The 26,836-nt window shown below is 44.9% G+C and overlaps 1 protein-coding gene across 1 annotated transcript in view; it reads right to left on the reverse strand.

The window, feature by feature from the left end:
- The window catches only part of DPP3 (dipeptidyl peptidase 3), a gene marked incomplete in the record, with an annotated part of 784,135 nt that overhangs the window by 256,130 nt on the left and 501,169 nt on the right, over positions 1-26,836 (reverse strand). The window contains 1 exon segment of the mRNA XM_044078218.1: positions 23,868-23,980. Within this exon segment, the coding sequence (XP_043934153.1) occupies positions 23,868-23,980 (113 nt within the window).

The raw sequence follows: 26,836 nt of genomic DNA on the forward strand, positions 1-26,836 counted from the left end.
TGATTGGCTGCCCACCACTGCATGTGTCAGGGGTGAACAGGGTCATAAATGTGTACAATAGTCCCCCCAATGATATTCACAGTGGCACACTATTCCTGGAATACCTGCACATGGTATGTGTCAGCAGACATGGTGTGTCAGCTATGGACATGTAGGTCAGTGTACCCCTTCACACCACATAATGGCTGCCATGGTATGTACTTCACATGACAGCTACAGATATGGAGAAGGACACAGTGACATCTACAACACTGTGACAATGCACTCAAACACATTACCAATGCACAGTGACTGACAACACCACAGAGTACACACATACTACCCACATAGAGGATACCACTCCTGGATTTACATAAGTAAGTCACACCCATGACAGATGTCCAACAACCATAGTAACACCTCACACCATCCACAACCTAAATGACTGCTGTGTATCGTCAATGCCACTGCAATAGAGAGCACATGTGGAGGTAAAGGTTCCTACCCACAGATAAGACATACCCTGCAATAAACCACACAGTGTTAAGAAGCAAGACTCCCCATGAGTACATGTCACACATACCCCTGCTGAATGTTAGTCAGATAGGTAATATGCCATATGAGTCACCCTGTGTAACTGTGACAGCAGCAGGTACCATCACACCACGTGTCACAATGTTCAGGGTAGCAGAACCGTATGCTGCTCTAGTCCCAGGGGCAATAGCATATTGTATTGTAATATATTGTATTGGTATGTTGAGGTGCCTCCTTCGTGGAGTGGAACCACTGCTGCTGTGCGCCAGTGTACAGGTACATATCCTGTAGTCAGGCTAGTGTTACATAGCACTTCTATATGTGTGTTTAGCTCCTGTCAGAGTTCATGTAGCATGCATCCGGGGATACCATCAGGTCCCAGTCATGTTGTGTATTCTACTTTCCTGAGGGCGGCTCTCACCTGGACATCTGTGATGACAGGGAGGTTACAGTCAGCTGGGATAACTATGTCTTATTTTGGGGGAGAGGGCGGGGTGACACCTGCACTGAACCTGTCTGCCACAATGTTGTCAATATCTGTGGTGTCAGTGAAATATGTGTTGTTGTGTACTAACTATGGACATAGAGGATGGATCCTGACCAGGTTGCTAACATAACTGAAGAAGGCCTTCTGGTTATCTGTAGTGTCCCTCTTGATTTTCCTCTCAAAGTTGCCCATGGATGTTTGTATGAGGGAAAATAGATCCTTACTAGTGCTGCACAGACATGCCTTCCCTTTATGGAATTATGCTCCGTCTTGCAGTAGCTTCCATCTTTTGTAATACAATCTGTCTATGGCTGGGGTCCACCAGACAGGATGCTGTCCCTTTGTGGAGAGTGTCTTGGTCATATATGGGATTGCATGATCCATGCATTCTCGGAGATGTCCGTAGAAAGCATTTGTGTAGGGGTCAGCATTGTGGGTTGTGTCTTCCACTGGCCCAGTGGGCTGAAAGGATACCATGTCACTGTTACAAAGTGTAAAGTTTGCATCTGCAATGTTATTCACTATAGTCGTTTGTGCTGGTGGTGGAGGTGGGATATGTATATCCAGGGCACTTAGTTTGTGGTCAGCTCACAGGAGTTGATGATGTAGGCCATACAGTACCTAGATACAACCCCCCAGAGTGAGGAGGTGCTCTCGACCTGAATTAGTGTTCTGACTGCTGGGGTTTGGTAGTATGTTGTATGGAGTGTGCCAGGTACTGTTGCAGAGTTGCTGGCTGAGCACTGATACCTGGCCATTTACATGTGTATCCACCAATAGACAGACAGATGCTATATATGTGAGATATGTTGTATCATAACAGTCGAGTAGCATGTGTAGTATGTGTGCCAAATTCTACTGACATATATTGCTGATATCAGGTTATTTTCTTTTTCAGGCACATGGCTCACCCACGAAATCCAGCTTACTCCGCAGCTGAGGATGAGGAGATACACCAGAGCCTGGTGCGGGATTATACAATACTCTTTTCCCGCACCAGCCAGAATCAGCAGGAGAGGGCTGCACTGTGGCAAGACCTGGTCAGTCGGGTAAATGACATAGGCACGCATAATAGGACATATGAGCAGGTACGACATCACTGCAGTGATTTAATCAGAAATGTCCGTCAGTGTGCGTCGGATATCCACAGACAACAGGTCGCCACAGGTGGTGGGGTGGCTACACATCCCCCACTCACCAGACTGGAGGGACTACTCATGAGTGTAGTGGCTCCAGTCCGCCAATAACAATAACATCAGCAGACATGCATTATGATTGAGGCTGGAGCCATGCAGCAGCAAGACTATGAGCGTGCAGGTAATATGCCATATGTATAGTTGACTGTTGTGTACACTGGTAGTTAATGCATGTGTGAGGTGTGTCCTTGGTTTGTAGCTGTCATCATAGTATTTAATGTGCAAGTGTGATATCCTCAATATTAGCAGCTGACCTGTGAAAGGCGACTGTTGTACTACTGACCTGTATCATACTCAGTAACAATGGCACAGCTGTGCCCACTGACATTAGTTTCCTCACTTCTGCAGGTCCCTCTGGTGTAACAGCAATGCAGCCTATCCATGCTCGTGAGTGTGTATTAACAATACCTGTAATAGTCTTGATAGTAATAGTAATATTAGGCTCACTTAGTAGTGCTCTTTGTATGCATGCAGGTGTGTCTGTGTGTTGATATCACGCAAACTGAGTAGTGTACAATTGTGTGCAACTGTGTGCATGTGTACATGTGCATGTGTGCACGTGTGCATGTGTGCATCTGTGCACGTGCGCATGTGTGCATCTGTGCACCTGTGCATGTGTGCACCTGTGCACGTGCGCATGTGTGCATCTGTGCACCTGTGCATTTGTGCACCTGTGCATTTGTGCACCTGTGCACGTGTGCATGTGCGCATGTCTGGACCTGTGCATGTGTGGATGTGTGCATCACTGTAATATTGTGTAGACATTGTAAATTGTGTTTCCTGTTTCCCTCCCACAGGTTCTGGTGCTGCTCTGGTGTCATGCAGCAGGGAACCTGAATCAGGTGCCATGGGTACTGATAATGATGACATCTGTGTAATGGCACAGGAAGGTATGCCAGGGTCCATCATTGGTCAGCCGATTGACAGTACACAGCTGTCAACCCCATCAATGCGCACAGTTATCCTGCCAATACACCCTTTGTCACCAATGTCCCTAGGTGATGGACAGCATACAGTGGGCATTGACCAGGGTAATGTGGTATCTGTGGCACATGCCTCCCCACACAGCAGCCATGGGCATGGTCCTGAGATGGTACCACACAGACAGATGTCCAGGGGTTCTCGTGGGAGCATCCGTGGGCGTACTGCCCCTGTCAGACGTGCCCACAGAGGTCTTACAACCTCAGCTATGTTTCGGGCTGTCATGCAGGCACAGTCACGTATGGAATGGTACACCAGACAGGGTCTGAGGGAGCTGACAGCATGTCGCACAGCCATGACTGACAGTATGTGTGACATTGCGGCTGCCATCCGTAATTTCACCGATGTCATAGACAGACGTTGTGGGGACATATTAGACCGGTTCCACAACTACATGTCCATGAGCCAGGGCGATGGTGGACGGTTGAGGCGTCGACGTGGGCGTATGCCAGCAACAGCTGGCAGTCATCGCGGACGACAACAGGGCCACGGCCGCCCCCATAGTGCCAGCAATGCTGGGTCTGTGCTGTCATCAGACCGCCCCAGGAGACCACGTGCACGTGGCTGTGGCCAGGCCCGACAGGGATCTGTGTCCAGTCAACGAACACCTGCTTCTGATGACAGTACCCAGTCTGGGTTGGTACTGGATACGGTCTGTAGCACCCCTGCAAGGCACAGGTACCGTGTCCTTGGCCAGAGACACTGATCTGTATGACCTGGCAGGTACAGTCTGTGGCTGTCCACAAACACCAGTATATGGCAGCCATGAGGTGGAACTGTGTGCATCCATACATACATGCAAACTGACAACACCTAGGGCGACCGCATACACGCACACACAGCATCAACATTGCCCCACCTTATACTGCTATCCCTCACCAACACACATACACATACATGTCAATCGGTGGTATCTGTGGCTGACTCAGGCATACCAAGTTCACACCCTGTGCATATGATGAGACTGTGCCACCTCCTGCAATCTGTAACATCAGTGCAGGTACAGGTTAACATGTTGCTGATGCACAGGGTGACTACATAGACGTCATGTTGTTAACAGTACTGTGTGCTGAAATAATTGTGGGTATATGACAGCATGCCTGATGCAGTAAGGGTATGATTGTCATGTACTGTTGTCTACACCCATGGTAAGTACCATAGTGCATCATCTGCACATGTTGGCATACTGGTGGTAAGGATGTCAACAGAAGGCTACATACATAGGTAGCACAGGGAATAAGGTAATGAAAGTATTAATACGCAATGATGGACATGTAAACTGCAAGTGGCATGTTGCCCACACTGGACTCTGCAATGCGGATGTTTGAGGATGTTGATATGTGTGCAGTACTACACGACTGGTACAGGACACACAGGAGCACCCTAGCACTGCAAGCTCACATCTCATACCATGCTAGACAGCCCCAACACACAAAACTAACTGTCATAGGAGGGAGAGTCCCCATACATGTCAGGGATACTGTGGTGGCAGGCCAGGTAGCATACATCCTACTAAGTATGGAACCACTGAGTGAAGGCTCAGTGTCTGTTATTTGACACGTGTATTACTGCAAGTATGAGCACATGGGTTTCCATCCAGTTATTGTACATCCTGACAGTACATGGTCTGTACATTTGTGTGTGCTGAGACTGGACCCTAGCCATCTGACCTGTGTATTTCCATGTACATATGCATAGTGCCTGCATATTTGCAGTGCTACCTACTGGAAGTGGTACAGCTTGTTTGTTGTACAATGGACTACATGCAGCCCTGCTTACTGTAGCTTTGTTTGCATGCATGTTTGCTTGCAATTACCCTGGAATACTGATCCCACCTGCAATGCATAGTTACAGAGCTTCTGTGGACTCCTAGTGACATCTGCATAGCTTATAAACCAAAATAGAGGTCGCAAGCAGTTCCTGAAGTGTAGTATTTCGGAAATCTGTCAGCTCACAATAAGGCACAATAAGGCACCAAGCTCAATAAAACAATAAAAGTTTATTCCAACGCTAACGCCAACAATGTATTGCACACGTTTTCATCAAAGGTATGACTTCATCAGACAAAGTAAATTGAATCACACAGGTATAAATACTCAAGAACATCCCACATAGCTCAATTGATTGATTGATGAATCACGTTAAAAGACACAAATATATATATATAATTATCAGCCTTTTTCATCATTCATTAGGTATGTTATAACACACACATAAAAAAACTATTTAAATCATTATGGTTATACTATTATGACAAAAATTTTATGATTGTAATATGTTCTTAATGGTTGTTTTTAACATAGAGAGTTGAAGTATAATTTATAATATAACATTGTATGTTTGTATTGGAAGTTTGTGTCTTTAAACGTGATTACACTTCAGGAACTGCTTGCGACCTCTATTTTGGTTTATTGGTTTCTTTGTTGGTGCTTTTGTTGTTTGGTATCTGCATAGCTTACTATATGTATGTCCATGTCTCACTTGACAGAATGTCACTGTTTGTCCTGTTCACATGTACGTTGCCTGTGACACATTGCATATGACTTACCTGGCATTTGTCCACGTGAGCAGTCATATATGCTACTGCTAACTAATCACAGGCACTACACCCTCACATATTCATCTTCTGTTGAACCACCTGCTTCGCTAGGGATGGCTTTCACCTGTCACCCCTGGGCTTTCGGATATTGGCAAAGGCTCTTGCTACCCTCACAGTGCCTTTGTTAGGCAAGGCCCAAATGACAAACCCACCTTCATAGGTATCACAAGGGATAAGAAACTAAGAGTAATGCTACCCAACGCCAGAAGTCTAAACATCAAGATGCATGCACTCGAAACTCTCCTTAGCATGGAGAACATAGATATCTGTACAGTAACAGATGCCTGGTTCAGGGCTACTGAGAGCACCCCAGCACTACCAGGTTATACCTCATACCATGCTTTTCAGCCCCAAAACTTGGAACGAACCACAAAAGGAGGGGGAGTATTGATATTCATCAAAGATACCCACACCTCCAGGTTGGTGGCAAAGCACCAAGCATCAAAGACTATCCATGTGCAACTAACGATGGGTGAAACTGCCTTCCAGGTTATAGCCTGCTACAGACCACCCTTCCAAACCCAAGAACTGCACTCAGCCTTCCTGAGAACAGTGGAAAATATGAAGGTCTCTCCAAACAACATTGTATTAGGCGACGTCAACTACCCAAACAGACTGGGAGCATGACTCTAGCTCCAACACCCTAGGCCAAAGATTCCTAGAATATACGAGCTCAAATGCTATGGAACAACTTGTTACCACTCCCACAAGAAGGGGAAACATACTGGACCTGATCATCACCAACAAGAGGACTCTATGCTCCAGACCAGAAGTGTATCCCTCACTGGTAAGATCAGACCATAAACTAATCTCACTGGATATTCACATCCTGACCCCACCCCCTGCCCAGAACACCACAGTGAACAACTTCTCTAAAGCAAATTCACACTCCTCAAAACTGAGGTGGAAACCTTCAAAGCCCCCGGGCCTGTGGAAACTACAGACCAGACCACAGATTCCTCTATAAACGCATTCTATGGACACCTTCAGGAATGCATGGATCATGTGATCCCGAATAAAACCAAGACCCAATCCTCCAAAGGCAGACGTCCTGTCTGGTGGACCCCAGCCATAAACAAACTACACAATAGAAGGAGGAAGCTACTAAATGATACAGCAAACTCCCAAAAAGGGAAGGCATCACTGATCAGTATTAGCAAATAACTACAGGCACTCATAGGATTGTCTAAGGCCAGCTTTGAGAGAAATTGCACAGGACACTAAGGATAATCACAAGGCTTTCTATAGTTAAGTTAGGAACCTGGGTGGTAATTCCCAGATATGCTCAGAGGTAGTCCAAAATGTCAATACAAACACCAAACCTACAGACATTGCCAACATTCTAGCTGACAGGTTCAGCGCAACCCCCCCCCCTCCACACCGAAAGGGCAAATATGTATCCCAGCAGAGTGCTGCCCCCCTGACATCTCAGATGCTCAGGTAAGAGCCGCCCTCTCCAAAGCAATACACACTGCATCAATGGGACCAGTGTCCCGGGCTGTGTCCTACATGAACTCCAAGAAGAGCTACAACCAAACATAAAACTACTGTTCAATCCCAGCCTTACTACAGGATATGTGGCCAAAGAGTGGCGTACAGCAACAGTGGTCCCTCTACAGAAAGGTGGTGCCTCAACGGATCCTGGACACTATCGCCCCATAAGCCACACTAGCTCGGTCTGCAGAGCTATAGAAAGCATCATCATGGACCTCATAAATAAAGATATTGGGGACCTACAGACACTGGATCATACCCAGTTTTGCTTTGTTAAGTGCAGATCCTGCCTCTCAAACCTGGTTGATTTCTTTGAAACAGTCACCAAGGCCATTGACGAGGGGAAGGTGGTCCACACAGCCTACCTGGACCTCGCAAAAGCCTTCGATACAATACCCCACTCGGGCATTCTAGAGAAGCTCACCAGCTTAAATATAAGCCCCTATGTCACTAGATGGATTGCACACTGGCTCAAGGACAGAACCCACATGGTTAGAATTGCTGGAGTCATGCCAGATTCCAAACCAGTTACAAGTGGTGTCCCACAAGGCTCAGTCCTGGGACCTCTCTTGTTTGGTATATATTTATCGGAGGTACAGGCCAACACGGAAGGACTGTGGCTGACCAAATATGCAGATGACTGCAAACTGGCCGCCATAATCGACTCTCCAGCCGACACAAGCACCCTCAAAAGGGCCTCATAGAAACAGACAACTTGTGCCAGAGCCATGGCCTCAAGCTGAATGCAAAAAAGTGTATAGTCATCCCCTTTGGCAAAAACAAAGTGCCCACAAAGTACCACATAGGTGGTAATCCATTAAGTACAGAAGAAGTAATTAGGGACCTGGGGACCCAAGTTGATAGCAATCTCTCATTTGACAACCACATGGCCAAAGTGGTTAGAAAGACATTTTATATAGCCCACCCCATCATGAAGGGATTCACATCTAGATCAGGGGAGGACATTGTGCCTCTTTACTCATCCCTCATCAGGCCCATAATTGAGTACAATGCCCTGTTGGGATGTACCTTACCAGACACCTGCAGCAACTGGAAAGACCCCAAAAGTACCTCACCAAGAGGATCAAAGGGCTCAAACAGATGCCATATGCTGACCGGTTAAAGAAACCCCAGCTCTACTCAGTGGCATACCGCCTGTTCAGAGGCGATCTGTGCCTGATGTATAAAGCCATGTCAAACCCGGAATTAATGGGCATGCTGCACCTGAGAATATCCAAATCCCATCGAGCTACACGCTTGAGAGACTTGAACCTCAGCGCTGAAATAAATAGGACATGCTGGAGGGACAGATTCATAACCCAGAGGCTCACTTCACTCTGGAATAAAATCCCAGTCCAGGTTAGGCAGAGTCCCTCATTGACTCTCAAGAGGAATCTTGATGAGTGGATGGGACATTGTAGGTTTACCCCGGGTATCACTTCTGTGCCACTGTTAGACAGAGGCACAGTATACTACCCTCGAAAAAGGGCATGGCAAGATATATTTACAATGGATGGCGACAGCCAAACACATTCTGGCTAGGTTTATAAATGCCCTAGGGCAGATAGCCTAGTATGAACCTATGAACCTATGACCCTATGTACCTTGTTCCCCATTGGCTCTATGTGCTGTTAATCACCATGGCAATCACAATACTATGGTAGCATGTGCAAAGGTCAGTTGTCAGTCACCTCTATGGTACAGTTGTGGAATATGTGGGTCATGTGGCAATGTCACAGCTGCCACATGTACACAGTCAACCCTCTCCCCTACACATGGACGTACAACACATTTATGAGATGGAACCACATAGCCAAACTGGGGACTAAGCACTCTGAACCCAGTACTGGCATAACCTGTCAGGTGGCATGAAATACTACAGTGACTACAATACCAGTCTGATGTAGACCTACACTGACAGCAATACAAGCACGTGAACACACTGGGCCATTCGTGGAGCCTAAGAATAGCATCCTGCCTGAGCGGCAGACACCTCTGCAGCTGGCACATAGGCATATGTTATGCCAGAACACATCACGCATAACACATAGCACACAAATCCTGTGTGCCAAACAGTCACAGCCTGTACGGCTAGACAACACACCTGCCACAGTTGTGTTAGGTACCTTTATTGTTCGGTACAGTGAGGTCACGCTCACCAGGCTGGACAAGGTGAAGATCACAGTGATATGCCCGTGGGGCACTATGGTCCACCACATAACACAAGCAATACAGGTCAGTCAGAGGCATGGACAAATATGACTCAGTCATTGTCCATGCCACATACCTTCTCCTGCTGTACTTATAGGGTGCTGACATCATCAGTGTTTAGAAAGGGGAATGTGCATCCTGTAGTGTGTTCTCCTAGTTGCCAAAGGGACATTTCCCTCACACAGAACTGCACACACACTAACCCCCCTCATCCAAACACACACACTTGCAATTTGCAGGATTCAACCCCCTACCTAACTATGTTATGACACTCAAGACGGACGCATTAGCAGAGCGTGCTATTCGCATTACTGGGAGGTTGTCCTTCTCCTGCTGTACTTATAGGGTGCTGACATCATCAGTGTTTAGAAAGGGGAATGTACATGCTGTAGTGTGTTCTCCTAGTTGCCAAAAGGGACATTTCCCTCACACAGACTTGCACACACACCAACCCTACACACACACACACACACACACACACACACACACACACACACACACACACACACACACACACACACACACTGAGCATTTACAGGATTCAAACCCCTACCTAACTATGTTATGACACTCGAGACGGACGCATTAGCAGAGCGCACTATCCGGATTACTGGGCATCTGTTCTGCACCTGCAGTATTTATAGGGTGCGGACATCATTATTTCTACAGAGGTATGTACATCTAGTACTACCTGTCAGGTGGGGGATAGCATATATATGCATTTGCAGCCACCTACGTCAGGGTCAGATATGCACATGGCACTGGCAGGTTATGTTTTATACCATGCTTCGTGACCACAGGACCTGTAACACACAACACAACCAGTCCTGACCACCCTCCCACATCCAGGACACACACTTTGCTTCCCTGGGCACAGTGCCAAGATATGCAGGTGTTCACATACACCATTCCAGTTGTTAACGTCAGGTACAGGCATATTGTGTGTGGGAACTACTCAGGCCTCTACAACATTACCCTACAGCCACTACAATTTGTGAGTCCATGTGCTATGGCAGAACCACTCACCACAGCCACAAGAGGGAATACATATTGCACCTGACCATCTACAACATGGGTACTCACTGTTGCACACCACAGGTAGACCACCATTGTTGATATCTGACCATACCCACCTTTCCCTGGCCATCCATATCCCATCCCCACCCCCAGGCAAGGTTGTCACTGCAAACAAACTGTATTTATCAAAAGCAGACTTTACACTTGTGAAGACTGGGATGGAAGACTTCAAAGGACCCATGCTGGGGGAGTATACATGCCACTCTGCATAATCCTTGACAATTGCATTCTATGAGCATGTGGAAGGTTTGCATTGATCATGCTATCCCAAATATACCCATGACTGCTCTACAACAGGACACCGGTCAGATGTACACCAGCCATATATGAGCTGTCCTACAGAGTGAGCTAATACATTGCAGAGCAGTAGCCCACAGAGGGAGGACATCTCCGAACAGTACCGGCACGACACTTCAATCCCTCATAATCATCAGGACACAGTGTTGACAGTGAAATTGTCCAGACAATGCAGATAAGGCTCCCCTCAGTCTGTTATTGACGCCCACTTACTGTTGGTCCTCAGCAACCCTCTTCCAGCACACACCAACAACATGACTGTGGCTTAGCAAATTCAAACCCTGGGATCTCCACTGTGTCCATGCTTGACAGAGGCACAGCACACTAGCCTCACACGGTGCCTTATGTGACCTACTTTACAGTGGCACAGTAGACTACTGTACTGGGGAGGCAGACGCCAAGCACACTCTGGCTAAGCTGTCATTCCCTAGGGCAAACAGCCTAGTGTTGACCTCTACACCCATATGTTTAATTGTCAAATGCACATTATTTGTTGCTGATAGACTGTTTGCAGGTCTTTATTGCCATAGCATTCCCTGTTTGTATGAACAACTTGTGTATCTGTGGAAGATGTTTGCATATGGGAGGGATCCACTACATCACGTATGTCTCTGTAGTCATTTAACTGTGTGCACTGGGCAGATTGCTGTAATGTGGTTGGTTCCTGGAATAACACGTACAAATACCAGATATGTGTGGCCAACTGCTAAACTGAGATTTGGCCTAAGTGTGTGAGCATGCCCAGTTCAGCCTTCCCATGGCATGTTGTCTGACATATGTCTCATTTATCAAAGTGTGTGAGCATGCCCAGTGTGAGCTTTCCATATATTGAACTCTGCAGCCCACCACATTTGTGGATGAGTGTGAACTTCAACAAATATCTCATGTTTATGGTTGTGTGTTGTGTGTCATGTTGTGTAGTTACTGTCCGACTGCTTTGTGTGTGAACACAACAGGGATTATACTGTGCCTGCAGGGTTTGCATGGGATACTTTGCATACAGTTGTCAACATCCTTTCATACTGACCTAACACTGTAGTACCGTATGGTGTACTGGTTCAGTACTTTGACTGTGGTGGACAGTATCCTGGGCTTTAGTCCTGTCACTGCTTTACATTACCATAGTGAGCACAACAGCCTGGTTAGGGGCCAGATGTGCACATCTGACCATGTTGCATTATGTTCAGATATGAACTACTTAAACCAGGCTTGTCCAACATTGGTAGTGTATTCCACAACATAGGTGTACATTTGCAAACATTAGCGGTGTGCCCTAGGCCATTTCTAATGCTAGTCGGAGAGTGTGTTTGTCCTTCGACACACATTGTAAGTGGAGTTTGCCATGACATATGTCATGGTTAGTATGCTGTGCCTCTGTCTACCTGTGACATAACAGTGATACCCAGGGTAAACCTACCATCTCCCATCCACTCATCAAGATTACTCTTGAGGAGAATCGATGAGTGACTCTATGGATAGCCTGTACTGGGAGTTTACTCATGAGTGGGGGTGGCTTCTGTGTTATGGATCATGCAGTACAGCTTGTCTTATGTATGTCAGTGCTGGGGTTCAGGTCTCTCATGTGCATAGCTCACTGCCATTCAGATTGTACAAGGTGCAGCATGTTTATTGATTCCAGCTTGGACATGGCTTTATACATCAGGCACAGCTTGCCTCTGGGTGGGCAGTATGGCAGTCTGTGTAGCTGCAGTTTGTTTAATCAGGCAACACATGGCATCTGTGCAAGCTCTTTAATACTCCTGGTGAGGTACTGTTGGGGACTTTACAGTTGATGGAGGTGTCTGCTGAGGTACATCCCACAGGGGCTATTGTAGTCAATTGTAATGCTGATGAAGGATGACTGCAGAGCCACAATGACCTACCCTTATCTAGATCTGACAACCTTCATGATTAAGTGGGTATATGGTATGTTTCTGTAAACACTACAGCCACATGTTTGTCCAATGCAGGATATCTATCACCTTGTGTCCCCAGGTCTCTCCTTACATGTTAAGTACGTAATGGGTTAACACCTATGTGGTAATTGGTGGGCACTTACTGTATATCCACGGGGGTTGACTATACACTTTTCTGCAATTAGCTTGCTGACATGACTATGGCACCAGTTGTCTGTTTCTATGTGGCCCTTTTGTGGGATGCTTGTGTCAGCTGGAGGGTCAGATATGGTGGGCAGTTTGTAGTCCTCTGCAAACATGTTCAGACACAGTCCTTCCATGTTGGCCTGTACCTATGGGACATATATACCAAACGAGGGAGGTCCCAGGATCAAGCCTTGTGGGATGCCAGTTATATCTGGTTTGTAGTCTGACATGGCTGCAGCATGTATGACCATGTCAGTTCTGTCCTTGGTCTGGTTTGCAACCCCTCTACTGACATGGGGGTTTATATTTAAGCTGGTGAGCATATCTATAATGAACATGTAGGGTATTGTATAGAAGCCTTTGCAAGGTCCAGCTACGCTGTGTGGACCACACTGCCCTCATCAATGACCTTAATGACCGTTTCAAATGAGTCAAACATGTTTAGGGGCAGGATCTGCACTTAAGAAAGCCACACTGGGTAGGGTCCGGTGTTAGTAGGTCCCCAATATCTTTATGTCTGTGGTACATGCTGATCCTTTCCATAGCTGTGCAGACCAAGCTTCTCAGGATTCTGGGGTGGTAGTTTTCAGTATCCATTCAGGCAACACCTTTGTTGAGAATGACCACTGTTGTTGTACACTGCTCTTTGGGTACATATCCTGTGGTAAGGCTGACATTGAGCAGTAGTGTGATTTGGCATTCCATTCTTCTTGGAGTCCATGTTGGACTCAGCCCAGGACACCATCTCATACCATTGCTGCTGTGTGTTTTGCTTTGTAGATGCTGGCTGTTACCTCAGCATCTGCAGTGTCAGGGGGCCAGCAGTCTGCTGGGATAGATATTTTGCATTCTGGGGGGGGGGGGGGTTCACTGCACCTGTCAGGATGTATGTTGGCAATATATGTGTGTGTTTGGTATCTTGTTTGTAATATTTATGTGATTCAGAGCATATCTGTGAATTCCCAACACGGTTCCTATCAGTAGTTGTGGAAGCCTCATCCTTAGTGTCCTGTACAATTTGTATCTTCATAGGTTCATAGGTTCATACTAGGCTATCCACCCTAGGGCATTTGTAGGCCTAGCCAGAGTGTGTGTGGCTTTCGCCACCCCTTGCTATGTGAATATTATGGCCATTTATGATTTGCTTTGCTGTGCCTCTGTCTGGACGTGACACAGTGAAGAACCCCAGTGTAAATCTACGATCATCCATCCACTTGGCAAGATTCCTGTTGAAGAGTGTCAGTGAGGGGCTCTGCCTAACATGGAGTGGGATTCTGTTCCAGGGTGTGGGGAGCCTCTGGGTTATGTATCTGTCCCTCCAGCACATCCTATTTCATTATGTGTTGAGGTTGACATCTCTCACTCTCACAGCTCCGATGGCTTTGAGTTTTCTGGGGTGGAGCATGTCCATTACTCCTGTGTTGGACATGGCCTTGTGCAACAGACATACAATGCTTCTGTGTAGGCAGTATGTGACTGCATTCAGCTGGGGTGTCTACAGACAGGCAGCATATGACATATATTTGAGACCCTTTATCCAATTGGCGAGGTACCTTTGAGGTCTTTCTAACTGCTGCAGGTGTCAGGTAAGGTACATCCCAAATGAGGCATTGTACTAGATTATGGGTCTGATAAGAGAACAGTATAGGGGCACAATGACCTCTGTTGACATAGATGTGAATCCTTTCATGATACGGTGTCCAATATAGACAGTCTTCCTAGCCACATTGGCAATGTGAGTGTCACATAACAGGTTACTGTCCACTTGTGTCCCTAGGTCCCCGATTACTCCTTCCATACATAATGGTTTACCACCTATGTGGTAATTTGTGAGTACCTTGTTTGGTATTTGGTGGGACATTCATACTGTCCAGTGTCTTCAGGACGGCTAGGTGGGGTTCCTGTGTGAGAGAGTGTGGTCTGTAGCATGCTACAGACTGTACAGCAGTCTTGCCTACGGTTAGTTGCACATGGGTGGACTCCAATGCCTTGTGCATTGTCAGTTACCTGGACGTATGGGTGTCTGTGCTGAATATGGATACTCACCCTCCTTTTATGTTTTGTTCCAGGTTTTGGTGCCATAACGCATGATATGTGGTATAACCTGGTAGTGCTGGAGTGCTGTCAGGAGGCTTGCAGCAGGTTTCTGTCACTGCACAGACATCGATGTTCTCCATACTGGGGATGGCCTCGGTAGCATGCATACTGAGGTTTACACATCTGGCATTGGTCAGCATTACCCTTATGTTTCTTTCCACTTATGTTTTGTAGGGTGATGGGTTAGTCCTTTCAGCCTTGCCTACGAAAGGCTCTATGGAGGTGGCAAAAGCCTTATCCAATATCCAGACGCCCAGGGGTAACAGGTGCAAGCCATCCCTGGAACAGCTGCGTGGCTTGTCAAGCATGACATCCCAAGCAGACAGACACTGGATCCCCTTGGAATGACACCAGTAATTGTGCCACTTGTTATAACTGATCATTCCGTGTTTGTACTGTGGCATCATTCTTGGTGAGGGTAGGATGCTGCAAACGGTCAGTGTCATACCGGCCTGGACTACATAATCGGAGAGCTCATTTATGTCTCTTTTCATGTAGTCCGGGGAGGTACATCTCAGGTCATTCACACCAACATGGACTATGACTGCATCATATTTCTACTTGCTTTGGGGTGACCTGCATACTTGTGTTATGTGGCGTATTGTAGCAGCCTACAGGCAGCTTACTGTACCCTTTCCATTGTTCAGTCTGGTGTGCGGGACAGCAGCGTGTCTCACTATGGAGTCACCTATTACAACTGTATCAGGCATGTTGTTTCTCCTTCTGGCCTGTGACTGTTTGGCACACCAGCTTTATGTACTATGTGTTGCATGTGCTATGTTTGGAGGTTGTTTGATTTGGTGTCTGCTTTGGAGGCCTCTGTTGGTGTGGTGTGTTTGTAATTCGGGCCTCCGGGAATGTTTTTCTGTGTTTATGTCTTTGGTTTGCAGTTGCGATAGGTCTATGTGGGACTGGGTTTGTGGTGTGTGTGGTTACCTTCTCCTCCTGACTAGTTTTGGGAGTACTTAGTTGAGGGAGCTCAGCCTCCAGTTTGGATAGATGGTTGCATCTCTCACATATATTTGTATTTCTTGGGGGGGAGTTGGGGGTTGTCTGTGTACTTGGGGCAGGTGTAACATTGCCTCAAGAGTCACAGATTCAACTTGTTGTAGCTGGCCTTAGTGGATTGTATGTGTGGACATATTTTATTGCCATACTACTGATCAGTGATTACTTCTTTTTTTATGTTTGCTCTATCATGTAGTAGCTTCCTCATTCTCTTGCATGGTTTGGTTATGGCTGGTGTCCACCATGCCAGATGCCTGTGTGTATGGCATTGTGTCTTGTTTTAATTTAGGATTGCATAATCCAAGCATTCCTGGCAGTGTTCATGGAATGCCTGTATAACAGGTTCTGAGGTGTGGCCCATATTTTGCACCTGCACAGGACCTTTAATGGATTCCACATCAGTTTGGAGGAGTGCAAATTTTGCTTTACACATGTTTTTCACCGTGGTTTTCTGGCCAGGGACTGTGGTCAGGATGTGTATATCCACTGTGATTACTCTGTGGTCTGGTCTTACCAGTGAGCAATACACTTCTCATCTTGCCATCCAGTAGCCATGTTGCTGATTATCACATCCAGTATGCTTACCCCTCTTGTGGGAGTGGTACGTTTTTCCTGGGCATTTTGGTTTATGGATTCTATGAACTTTTGTCCTACAGTGTTGGAGCTAGTATAATGCTCCCAGTCTATGTCTGGATATTTTCAGTCACCCAATATAATGTGGTTTGGAGGACTTGATATATTCATGTATTCCAACATAGGCCAGGTGCAGTTCCTGGTGTTGGGATGGTAGTCTGTAGCAGGCTATAAACTGGGGGGCAGTTTTAGCCACTGTTACCTGACCATGGCTAGTCCATGCTGCTTCTTGTTGTGGTACCAACATGGGGGTGTGGTTATCCTTGACAATTATTGCTAGTCACCCTCCTTTTGTAGCTTGTTCCATGTTTTGAGGCTGTACAGCACAGTATGAGGTGTAACCTGGTAGTGTTAGGGTGCTGTTGTGAGCCTTGACCCAGTTTTCTGTTACAGCACAGATATCAACATTCTCCATACTGGGTGAGTTTAGACTGCATGCATCTTGCTGTTTAGACTTCTGGCATTGGGTAGCATTACATCTAGGTTCTTATCCCTTCTGATACCTATGGAGGTAGGTTTGTGTTTTGAGCCTTACCTATTCAGGGCACACTGTGGGTAACCACAGCCTTTGCCAGTATCCATACGGCCCGCACTGATAGGTGCACGCCAGTCCTAGCAGGTGGAGCATCATGTCATGCTCAGCATGTCATCCCAGGCTGGCACACATTGGATCCCCTTTGACTAACTGCAATACTTCAGCCAATTATTGCACTTGATCATCTCATTGTCATATTGTGGCATGATGCTTGGTGAGGGTAGGATGTTAGTCACGGTCCTCAGGTGTGCATATAGTACATGGTGTTACATTACTTAACACATGGCATTCATGCCTCAGGTGGTGCTGCAGGGCTGCCTCTGTCGGATGCACATATTACACTCCCTGTACATGTTTGTGAGCAGGTCATGTCATTATAGGCATCCCTGTTATTATTTGAGTGAGTCAGAGGGGGCATCATTCCCAGGGTTCCTACTGAGCCAATGTATGTGCTATGCGTTGCCTCTTTGCCAAGGCCAGGGTATACTGGGCACGCCTCCTTCTGCCTACAGGCTCAGGTTGTTCCTCCTCCGAGTCACGCTCTGCCTGTGATGGCCTTGGCAATGGTGGGGGGCTGTTTGGCCCAGCCCTATGCTGGTTCTGCTGCAGCTGTTTTCGCAAGATCATATTATGTAGCATAGCACATACCATGACAATTTGGGTACATGTAGTTGGTGTGTACTGCAGGGCTCCACCAGATGTGTCCAGACATCGGAACCGTGACTTGAGCAGCCCAAACACACGCTCTATTACATTACGTGTTTGTGCGTGTGCCTCATTATGGCGTTCCTGTTCAGGTGTGTGTGCGTTTCTGATGGGTGTCATCAGCCACGGCTCCAGTGCATAACCTGCATCCCCCACTAGGTGTCCGTGTGGGATGCCCCATTGGCAAATGTCTGGTACAGCTGCGTCAAATGCCAGATGTGGGAATCATGGTAGCTCCCAGGGCAGCCAGCACACACATTCATTATTATGCCCTGGGCATCACACACGACCTGGCAGTTGATGGAGGGTAAGCCCTTGCGGTTAATGTAGGCCCTACCCCGATCACCGGCTGGTGCTTTGATGCGTATGTGCGTGCAGTCTATTGCACCCACTACCTCAGGGTATTCCGCTATTTGCTGGAAGAGACGCATATTGCTGGCCAATACCTCACGGGCATTGGGGAAATATACATGATCACCGACATGTGCTAACATGGCATCCAGGAACTGGTGCAGTACCCTGGAGGCTGATGCCTGTGATATCCCCATCATATCACCAGTTGGTCTCTGGAAGGTACCTGTTGCTACTATTCTTAGGCCAACACATACCTTCGTTTCCACTGGGATGGGTTCCCCTCTGTTGGTTCTGTGTGTGAGGCGTGGCCTGCACAGCTCCACTATTTGCTGCAGGAGGTCCCTGTCCACTCTATAGTGCTCTACTATCTCCAGCTCATGTAACCCATGGTAGGTGACCCTGGGCCTGTACACTCTTCTCCGTCTCTTCACTGTGGGTTGTCTGGCACCATCTGCATTGTCACCACCCTCAGCAAGTCGCCCATGTCTCATTATGACAGCTATGGCAGCCCCTAACATTTCTGCTCTGAGTTCAGCTTTTTCAGTTTTCACTTCTAATAGTTTACTCCTGTCTTGCAGTGTCTCTTGAGAGAAACATCTTGCACTGCTGTTTGCAGAATTTAAAGTGTTGGGCTAAGCTACTATTCTGCCTGTCTAATTGCCTGCTTCTAATTGTTTTCACCTGCTAGCTTCAGCAGTATTCCCTGCTAGCTTCCTACTAATTCTTTTGCTTCCTTTTTCCTTTCTGTTTCCTCAGGGGGGGAGCAGCGTGCATACTAGCAGAAACACGCTCACAGTGGCTTACACGCACGCACACATGCTTACACGGTTCAGAATCTGCTTATTCGGGTTAAAACGCGCGCACATCCGCGCAAACAGTCTTACAAGTCTGCCAACAGGCTCCCACATGCTCAGTCTGCCCTACACGCGCGCACACCAGCGCAAACAGTGTTAAACATCTACCAACACACTCCCACATGCTCAGTCTGCCTTACACGCACGCACACCGTCTTACTCGCGCTTCATGGCGCGCACACGTGCGTATGCATGCCAAGCAAGAAACTTTGGTGTAGACAACAGTGTACACCTTCCATTTCTTGACTTTCCCATGCTTTTGTTGTGTCACTCCTCTTTCCATGATATGTGTCTGACATCTGTCATGTAACTCTGACCTCCAATGAACTGCATTTCTTTCTGCCATTCCTCCCTGTGATGTCACCTATCTCCTACTCTGTTCCTCCCCCTTATGTAACTCTTACACTACTCAGAGTGTGCTCATTTACTATGTGACAGTGGAATTCAGTATCCTAACACTCATTTGCATCAGATTGCCTACTAATGCTTAGTTACATCTCTTAGACTCAGCTTCCCCCCTTAGCAACCACTACACGGTGGCCATGTTGTTTTTGGTCTGCTGGTCCCTGCATTGTAAATCCATGTATTGCATAAAACCCACATTTGTGGGTTTATAACCTTCATTTTTATGTTTTATATAGCGCAGCCCGTTTGCGCGGGGCTGCGCTGCATTTAAACACCGGCGATCGCCAAAAAAAAAATTATTTATTTCTCATATTTGCATGGGGGTACCTTGCCAATGGCCACATATTTGGCCATTGGCAAGCTGCCTGACACATATGCACCCTTTATTTGGAGCTGACATGGCTCCATTGTGTTTTTTGCAGAAACTTACTCAGTTGTCAACTGAGTACATTTCTGCAGCTAAAACGGCTTTTACACGGGCTGCTTTGGGCTTCCTGGATCGCTAATCAACCTCATTTGCATGCTATTCAGCTGCAAGTGAGGTGATTAGCTTATCCACGCCCACTCCGTGTAAGAGACGTTTTAGCTGGTCTCTTACATGGACTTTGGGCTGTTCCTGGATCGCGAAGGCTGCATGGAGTCTTACACTACTCTTAGACTCCGTGCAAGCCTTCGTGAATCCTGCCCATTAACTTTTTCCTATTTGCACACGTTTTCTTTCTTTCCAACAGTATTTCAGTCCAACATCACTTAATTTGCTCAATTCCTGCCTTCCCTTAAACCTCACTCCTCTTCCTCCTGAACATTATGCATGTATTGTTCCCTCAAATTCCATTTATTTCTATGACATTTGTTCCTTTCCTTAATATTCCTTTTCCAGTTCTTTTATCCCTTATTTTATTTACTACTTCAGTTCTTTTATCTCTTATTTTATTTACTACTTCAGTTCGAAAACAGTTGGTTTAGATTTTGATTTCCATTTTCTAGTAATTGCTTTCTTGGCAGCCAACAGCATTAACTTTAACAAGGCTTTACTACATTTAAACAATTTAGACCCTGTGTCCCAGCTCAAAAGAATAATTTCCTTAGTTATGGCCATGTGTTCTCCCAATATTTTCTGACAAGAGTAGTCTGTAGGGAATTTTTAAAATCTGCCAACTCATAACACTCACAAGAAACATTTTCAGTTACCTCTTTCGGTCCCCATCACACCTCCAACATTTGCTATCCACCTGAGAAAAAGTCTTTCAAGTCTGCTTAGGGTATAAAAATACCTATGCAAACACTTCCAAGCCACTCCTAAACCTTCTAGACTTTGTTGCATACTAGGGTGCCATAATTATGTCCTCCCACTGTTCCCTTATAAATTGCTTTTCCAGTATGTCTTCCCAATCTTTCCTAATCTACTCTGATTCTTATAGTTGAGCAATATTTGATATGCCCTATTAATTATTCCCTTTTTAACATCAGTTTCTGTTCTACATTCAATCTCAACTACAGCAGATCTTTCACTCAGAACTCCCCTATCCCCTTCCCTTTGCCTATACTGTGATATCAACCAGTGATAAGGAAGGCAGTCTCTAACCTGCAGTTCCAAGGTTCTTTTTGTCCTCATCCCACTCTGTTACCTTTCCCTGTCTTATTTGTTCCCAATAACTTTGTTCCTTTGCCAGTTTTCTCCAGAAAAGTGTAGCCCCCTCTTGCCTATTGTCTGTACCCCTACTTGCAGTCATCCCTATTGGCAAAATCTCCTTTCTCTACTCCCATGATGACTTAGTTCTTGGAATAATTTCTGCAACTTTATGAATATAATATTCTATAAGGTGGTTATTCGCCTCCTTAAGGGATCTTCATCCAAAATCCCACTCTCTCCTTATTTCTTGAACTCCCCCACCCCCACTTCATCATCATCCCTTTCCACTTTGAGCTACAAGCCTTCGTTTGTGAATGCATATGAGCTTTAACTGTGTAGCTAGCTGTAAAATACACCTTCAAATCAAGTAATCCCAAACCACCTAGATCTATTGGGAGGATCGTCGTATCCCATTTAATTCTTGCCTGCTTTCCCTCCCAGATAAATCCCTTCAACTCTTTATTGCCTACAACTTCTTCTCTGGTTGGTAAAAATATGCCTGACCTACATATAAAATAAAACATTTTCACTGCTTGTATCTTACTATTGATTTTGTTCTGAGATGTCTTTAGTAATTTAAGACTAAACTGCTAAACGTTTTTAATAAAGTTGTCTGGTATTGCCATCAGTCAGTGTTTTTTTTTTTGTTGGCCTTATTCATTATAATTCACAAGTTCTCCTCAGGTTGATAAAAGTATGCCTGACCTATATACTGTATCTGAGTAAGCTTTGTTTTCTAACCCATTGTTTCCATTTTGTGCAGATTCTTTGAACCTTTACAACTGCATCTTACATGTAGTTCTGCAGCTGCATTAAGTGTCAGACTGTGACATGTCAGACGAATGAAAGAGACAGCAACTGTAATTTCATTGTTCTGACTAAATATGGCTTTAAGTGACACAGCAACTCTCCAAGCTTTCTGGATCATATGGCAATATTTTTGTTTACTTCCTCCATGTAGGAGACCATAACCTGCCACTACCTCCTCTCCTCATTTACTGGGTTTACTTAGCCACTCTGGGCTCACACCAGCCAACATAAGTAGACAGTGAGGGGATCAGAATGCTGTGGTAGAGTCATACTGCTGCCCAGGAGCGTGGCCTAACCCATGATGCACAACAGCAACCTTGCAATCTCTGCAACTGCAGTCTTTGGGAGAGTGCATGCATGCATACATCTGCTCATGCAGAACCTCCTGATTAAGCAGCAGACCACTTATGCAGCATGAAGCTTGCAAGATTTGTAATGCTATTTTAGTGTAGTGAGCCTAGTCGCCCCACCAAAGGATGGCTGAGAACATCACTCACTCACGCCCATCCCCATCCCAGCCCTTACTGCACCTCTTCTGCTAATCAAACATGGGTCATTAGGGGGGCACACTAGAGGTTTTATTCCTCTGTGCCGTGGGGCAACCTATCATGCAACATTTTTTTCAAAGATGAAATCATTATCCACTATTTTCATCAGTCTATGATTTGGCACTCTAGTCTTTGTTGTTGTCCCTCTGTCTTGTACTTAAACACAGTCCCCCCCCCCCAAATCTAAATTTGGTGATCATAGAAGAGACATTGATGTTACTTTAGGTGTGATTATTATCTAACCTTTTGTAGTAGTCCCACATTTATACAAGATGCATCTACGTTACAGAGTTTTCTGTCAACTGCACATTTAGCAATCCAAAGTTCCTTTCTTACCTTCAAGTCTGAAAAGTACCTCATTTAGTAAAGGACCAAACAGAGAGCTATGAGAGACATCACAGATTACTTGCAGAAACTCTAACAGAAGACCTCCCATGTGGACTTCCTAAACCTTATTTAACCACTATTTTACCCAAACAGTAATATAACCATTTACTTTTTGTGCTGAGCTTATCAGTAATATAGAAATGTGTTGAGGACCTCAGCCAAACCCATTTAGTTACTTGTGCAAGTAAGGGTTCCATCAAATGTTTCTGCAACCTTCTCAAAAAATACACCAGATGTAAAAGACTATCTTTCTCTAATAGAACTATATCAGTGAAGATAAAAGAAGAGTACATTTCCAGTATGTCACTGTATTACTCACTACTACTTAATACAGTATGCATGGTGTGCTGATCAACCAACAGGAAGTGAGTCGCACTAGCAATGAATGCAAGCTATATGATGTTACATCCGAAAACAATTATAGCAGATGTGGAAATTCCTCTCATTCTGCAAGCCAAAGTTAATTCCATTAATTAACATGGACATAGCTAGTCTACAAATAGACTTCTAATACCCGATAAACCAGTCTGAAAAATTGTATCCACTGCAAGAGTCCTCAACAAAAGATCTGTCTATACTAGTAATTGAGTTTTTTTCAGAAAGCAATACATTATGCTATGGTTTCTCACATAATTTTTACTGCAAGCGTACTTTCTTTCATTCTTCCAAAACGTAAAAACATTCAGTGTTATTACAGATTAAATAAAAAACAGATCTACAAAAAAAAAATGTTCAGACTACATGCCTGATGACAAAAGAATCTCCAGTTATGCAGTCTGCTTTCAGAGCTATAAGATAAAGAACGCTAAAGTAGTAAAGTCTGATAACATATTTGCTTTGAAGGCTTTAGGTAACTAGCCTGTCAAAAAAGTCAGACAGTAAGATGAAGGAAAGGGAGGAGTCAGCTTAGTACTGCCTCACAACAAGTTCTGATAACATACCTTGTCTTCTTCGAGAAGGAAAGTCAGTTTCTCCTTCTGGGCTGCAGAAGCTACAGACAGCACATTACCCAGTGATACATTTTTGAAGCCCTCATTTTGCCGAATTTCATCATCTGAAAAGAAACACTGCACATTAAAAGTAAAACTGCACACATCACAAAGCTTGACATCCCTAAAACCTCAAAATATATGGATTCTTTCCCCTAGCTGACTTCAGTATCTTCCATTTTCCTGTCCTTTGCTACCAAGCTACTTAACTTTTCACTGCTTTTTCTGTTCAAAAGTGCTATGTCTGTCTGTACTCGGTGCTCCTCAAATTTTCTGATATTTGTTAAATCCCCACTCCTCTTATCCTGTATGTCTCATCCTTACCCAGAAATATAAGTGTGTTCTCCACTCACTCACAATGGGCAAATTTCCATCTTTTCAATATTTCTTCCTTATCATATCTGCTTCCCCAAAGACATCTTTCCTGAAAAGAAAAATGCATCTTCCAAATGTATCTATCCACCAGTTCCCTCCTCATCCCACATTAAAGTCTGCATCACCTTGCATCAGACAGCAGTAGCACTTTTGAGAATACTTGTTCTTACTTGGTGTTACGAACAAAGTAGACAACACAAATGTTGTTTGTAGGTAGGGCCTGTCCCCTATCGAGTAAATCCAGTTCTGCTTAAGAATTCTATTTTTCTCAAATTCTTTTAATTTTCTCACAGAATCCCCTTACATATATTTAATTCAATTATAAATGATACTTCTGAATGTTAACTGCTCAGTTAAAAAGGCTTCTGGACATGAAAATGGATAACTTTTAGCAATACTTCAAGTGTGTACAGATACAGAGAAGAACAGAATCAGAAATACTAAAGAAAATGAAGGGAGATTGCAGTTGCCTGTAAACAGGACTAAGTAAAGCACAGAGAGAAAACTGAAAACTGCAAGACTTCTGGTGAATAGGCCTACAAGTCTAGAACATAAGAAAAAAAAAGCACAGCATGTAATGTCAGGTGTCAGGAAAATTAATCAGGTTACCATAAGTGAGGAAGTTTTTTTTATAAATGCATCTGTAAATTTAACTATGGAGTGAAGCAAACTGCATGGATACAGTACAGTCTCTTTTAAAAAGACAATTTATAAAATAAGCTAAAAAAATACAGCTGTGGGGTGTATGGGCACATAGGATGACAACCGTTTTGTAGATGTGCTTGCCATTCCAGGGGACATTCTTACAATTATCAGAGCTAAAATGACCTCTCTGATGAAATACAATATCTGAGCATGTCACCAAACCATTACTTTTATTGCTGGTTTTGACCTGTCAATTGCTATTTGCAGAATTATCTTTGTGGCTTAAAGTCTATATGAAGCCTAGAAAACGCAGATAGGAGTCAAAATATCCAGAATCGCACAATGATACTGACAGCAATGGTTATGGCAATCCTAGAAGAAACCAAAAAATTAAAAGAAAATATGGCCAAACAGGAAGACAAATTGGATGTCATGTTAAGAACGGTCAGTGCATGCTGTAGAAAGTCAAGAGCAGTAATCACACCTCAGCATGTGGTCCAATGCAATTAATGGCACGTGACGTCTAACAGGATGGAACCAAAGACAGACAATTTGCACAAATGGAGCAGGCTGAACAACTTTTAATACATCAGTCTACTAGTGGCATTTATGTAGAGATACTGAAATTATTGAAGGTGAGGAACTCCAGTTTACCAAAACACTATTTTTCACCTCTTGGATTACAACAGGAAAGTGACTCTGAAGAAGACCAAATGTCCTGTAACTGTCCCGGTACTACCTGGTGCACAAGTCATGGCTGCATCACATTACAGAAACGTAAATTTCAGTGACAAATCTTTTGTGGAAGTTATTCAGTGATTTCTGGGTGATGCGAATTACACAGCAGCTGAAGCAGCCTGCTCAGCTGTTTCACTCAGAGGCAGGCAAGTAAAGTTTGACCCGTTAGCAGAAGCTAAAGCCTATGCAGTGTTCTTTAACCATGGGGGAAGAACTATGCCCAGCACTGGGAGTAAGCGCTATAAGAGAATACTCTGGACACAGAAGTGCAGGGGGACCATCATCTTTCTACTATTACAAAATCCCCAGAGATGAAGAAAAGCAATAATGTTCCACTGTTCAAGCTCTCCCTATAAATCCACCCCTAAAAACACTCAACAAAATTGAATGACTTAAGGAAGTTTTGCAAGCTGACATTACAGTCTGCCTGTTTTCCAGTCTGTCATTGCCATATTTGTGACTTTTCTTCAGACAAAGTAATGCATATCAGTTAGAAACACATTTTAACAGAGAATGGTGTGATGTTATACAAATAAATTCTATTTGGTGTCCCAGACCCACCACTAAAACAGATATTGTAGTCTGAATGCTTTCTGGAGCAAATACATCAACTTTGTGATGTCAGAGGTAACTGAAATGCTGGGTCTTGAGGGTTTTGGCATTCTGTCATCAGCTGGACTATCCTCTTCATTACTGACCTTGCAACAGGAGCCGGTGAATTTCTAGGATAACAGTGCATGGTCACACTGACTGCTATGTACAGCGTTAAGGGTGTGCATTGTCTGCATGTTGTGGCATATTGTCTGCCTGACCTGCAAAGTATGAATGAAGGACATTCTTACATGAACTACTGGTTGAACTTGCTTGGTCTTCAGCTTTAAACACCAAATTGTGCACTGTCTCTAGCTTAATGTGGTAAATATGGGGATGGGAGGGAAACATCGTTAGGGCTGTGGGTTTCTGTCTCGGGTCCCAACCTTATCAAGTCATGAACATATTTTAATGGTGGAATATGCAGGCTAAACTGGTGAAAAGAGGATACCTAGCATGTGCTGGGATGGCTGGAGATCCCATTAGCAACATAATAGCTGGAAGGATGGCTGTATCTTATTTTAGAAGTGTGTTACAGTTCATTGGATGAGGAATCTACCTGCAAGAACAAT

The sequence above is a fragment of the Protopterus annectens genome, chromosome 7.part0, assembly GCF_019279795.1.
Source record: "Protopterus annectens isolate FY-2018-M chromosome 7.part0, PAN1.0, whole genome shotgun sequence".
NCBI lineage: Eukaryota > Metazoa > Chordata > Ceratodontiformes > Protopteridae > Protopterus > Protopterus annectens.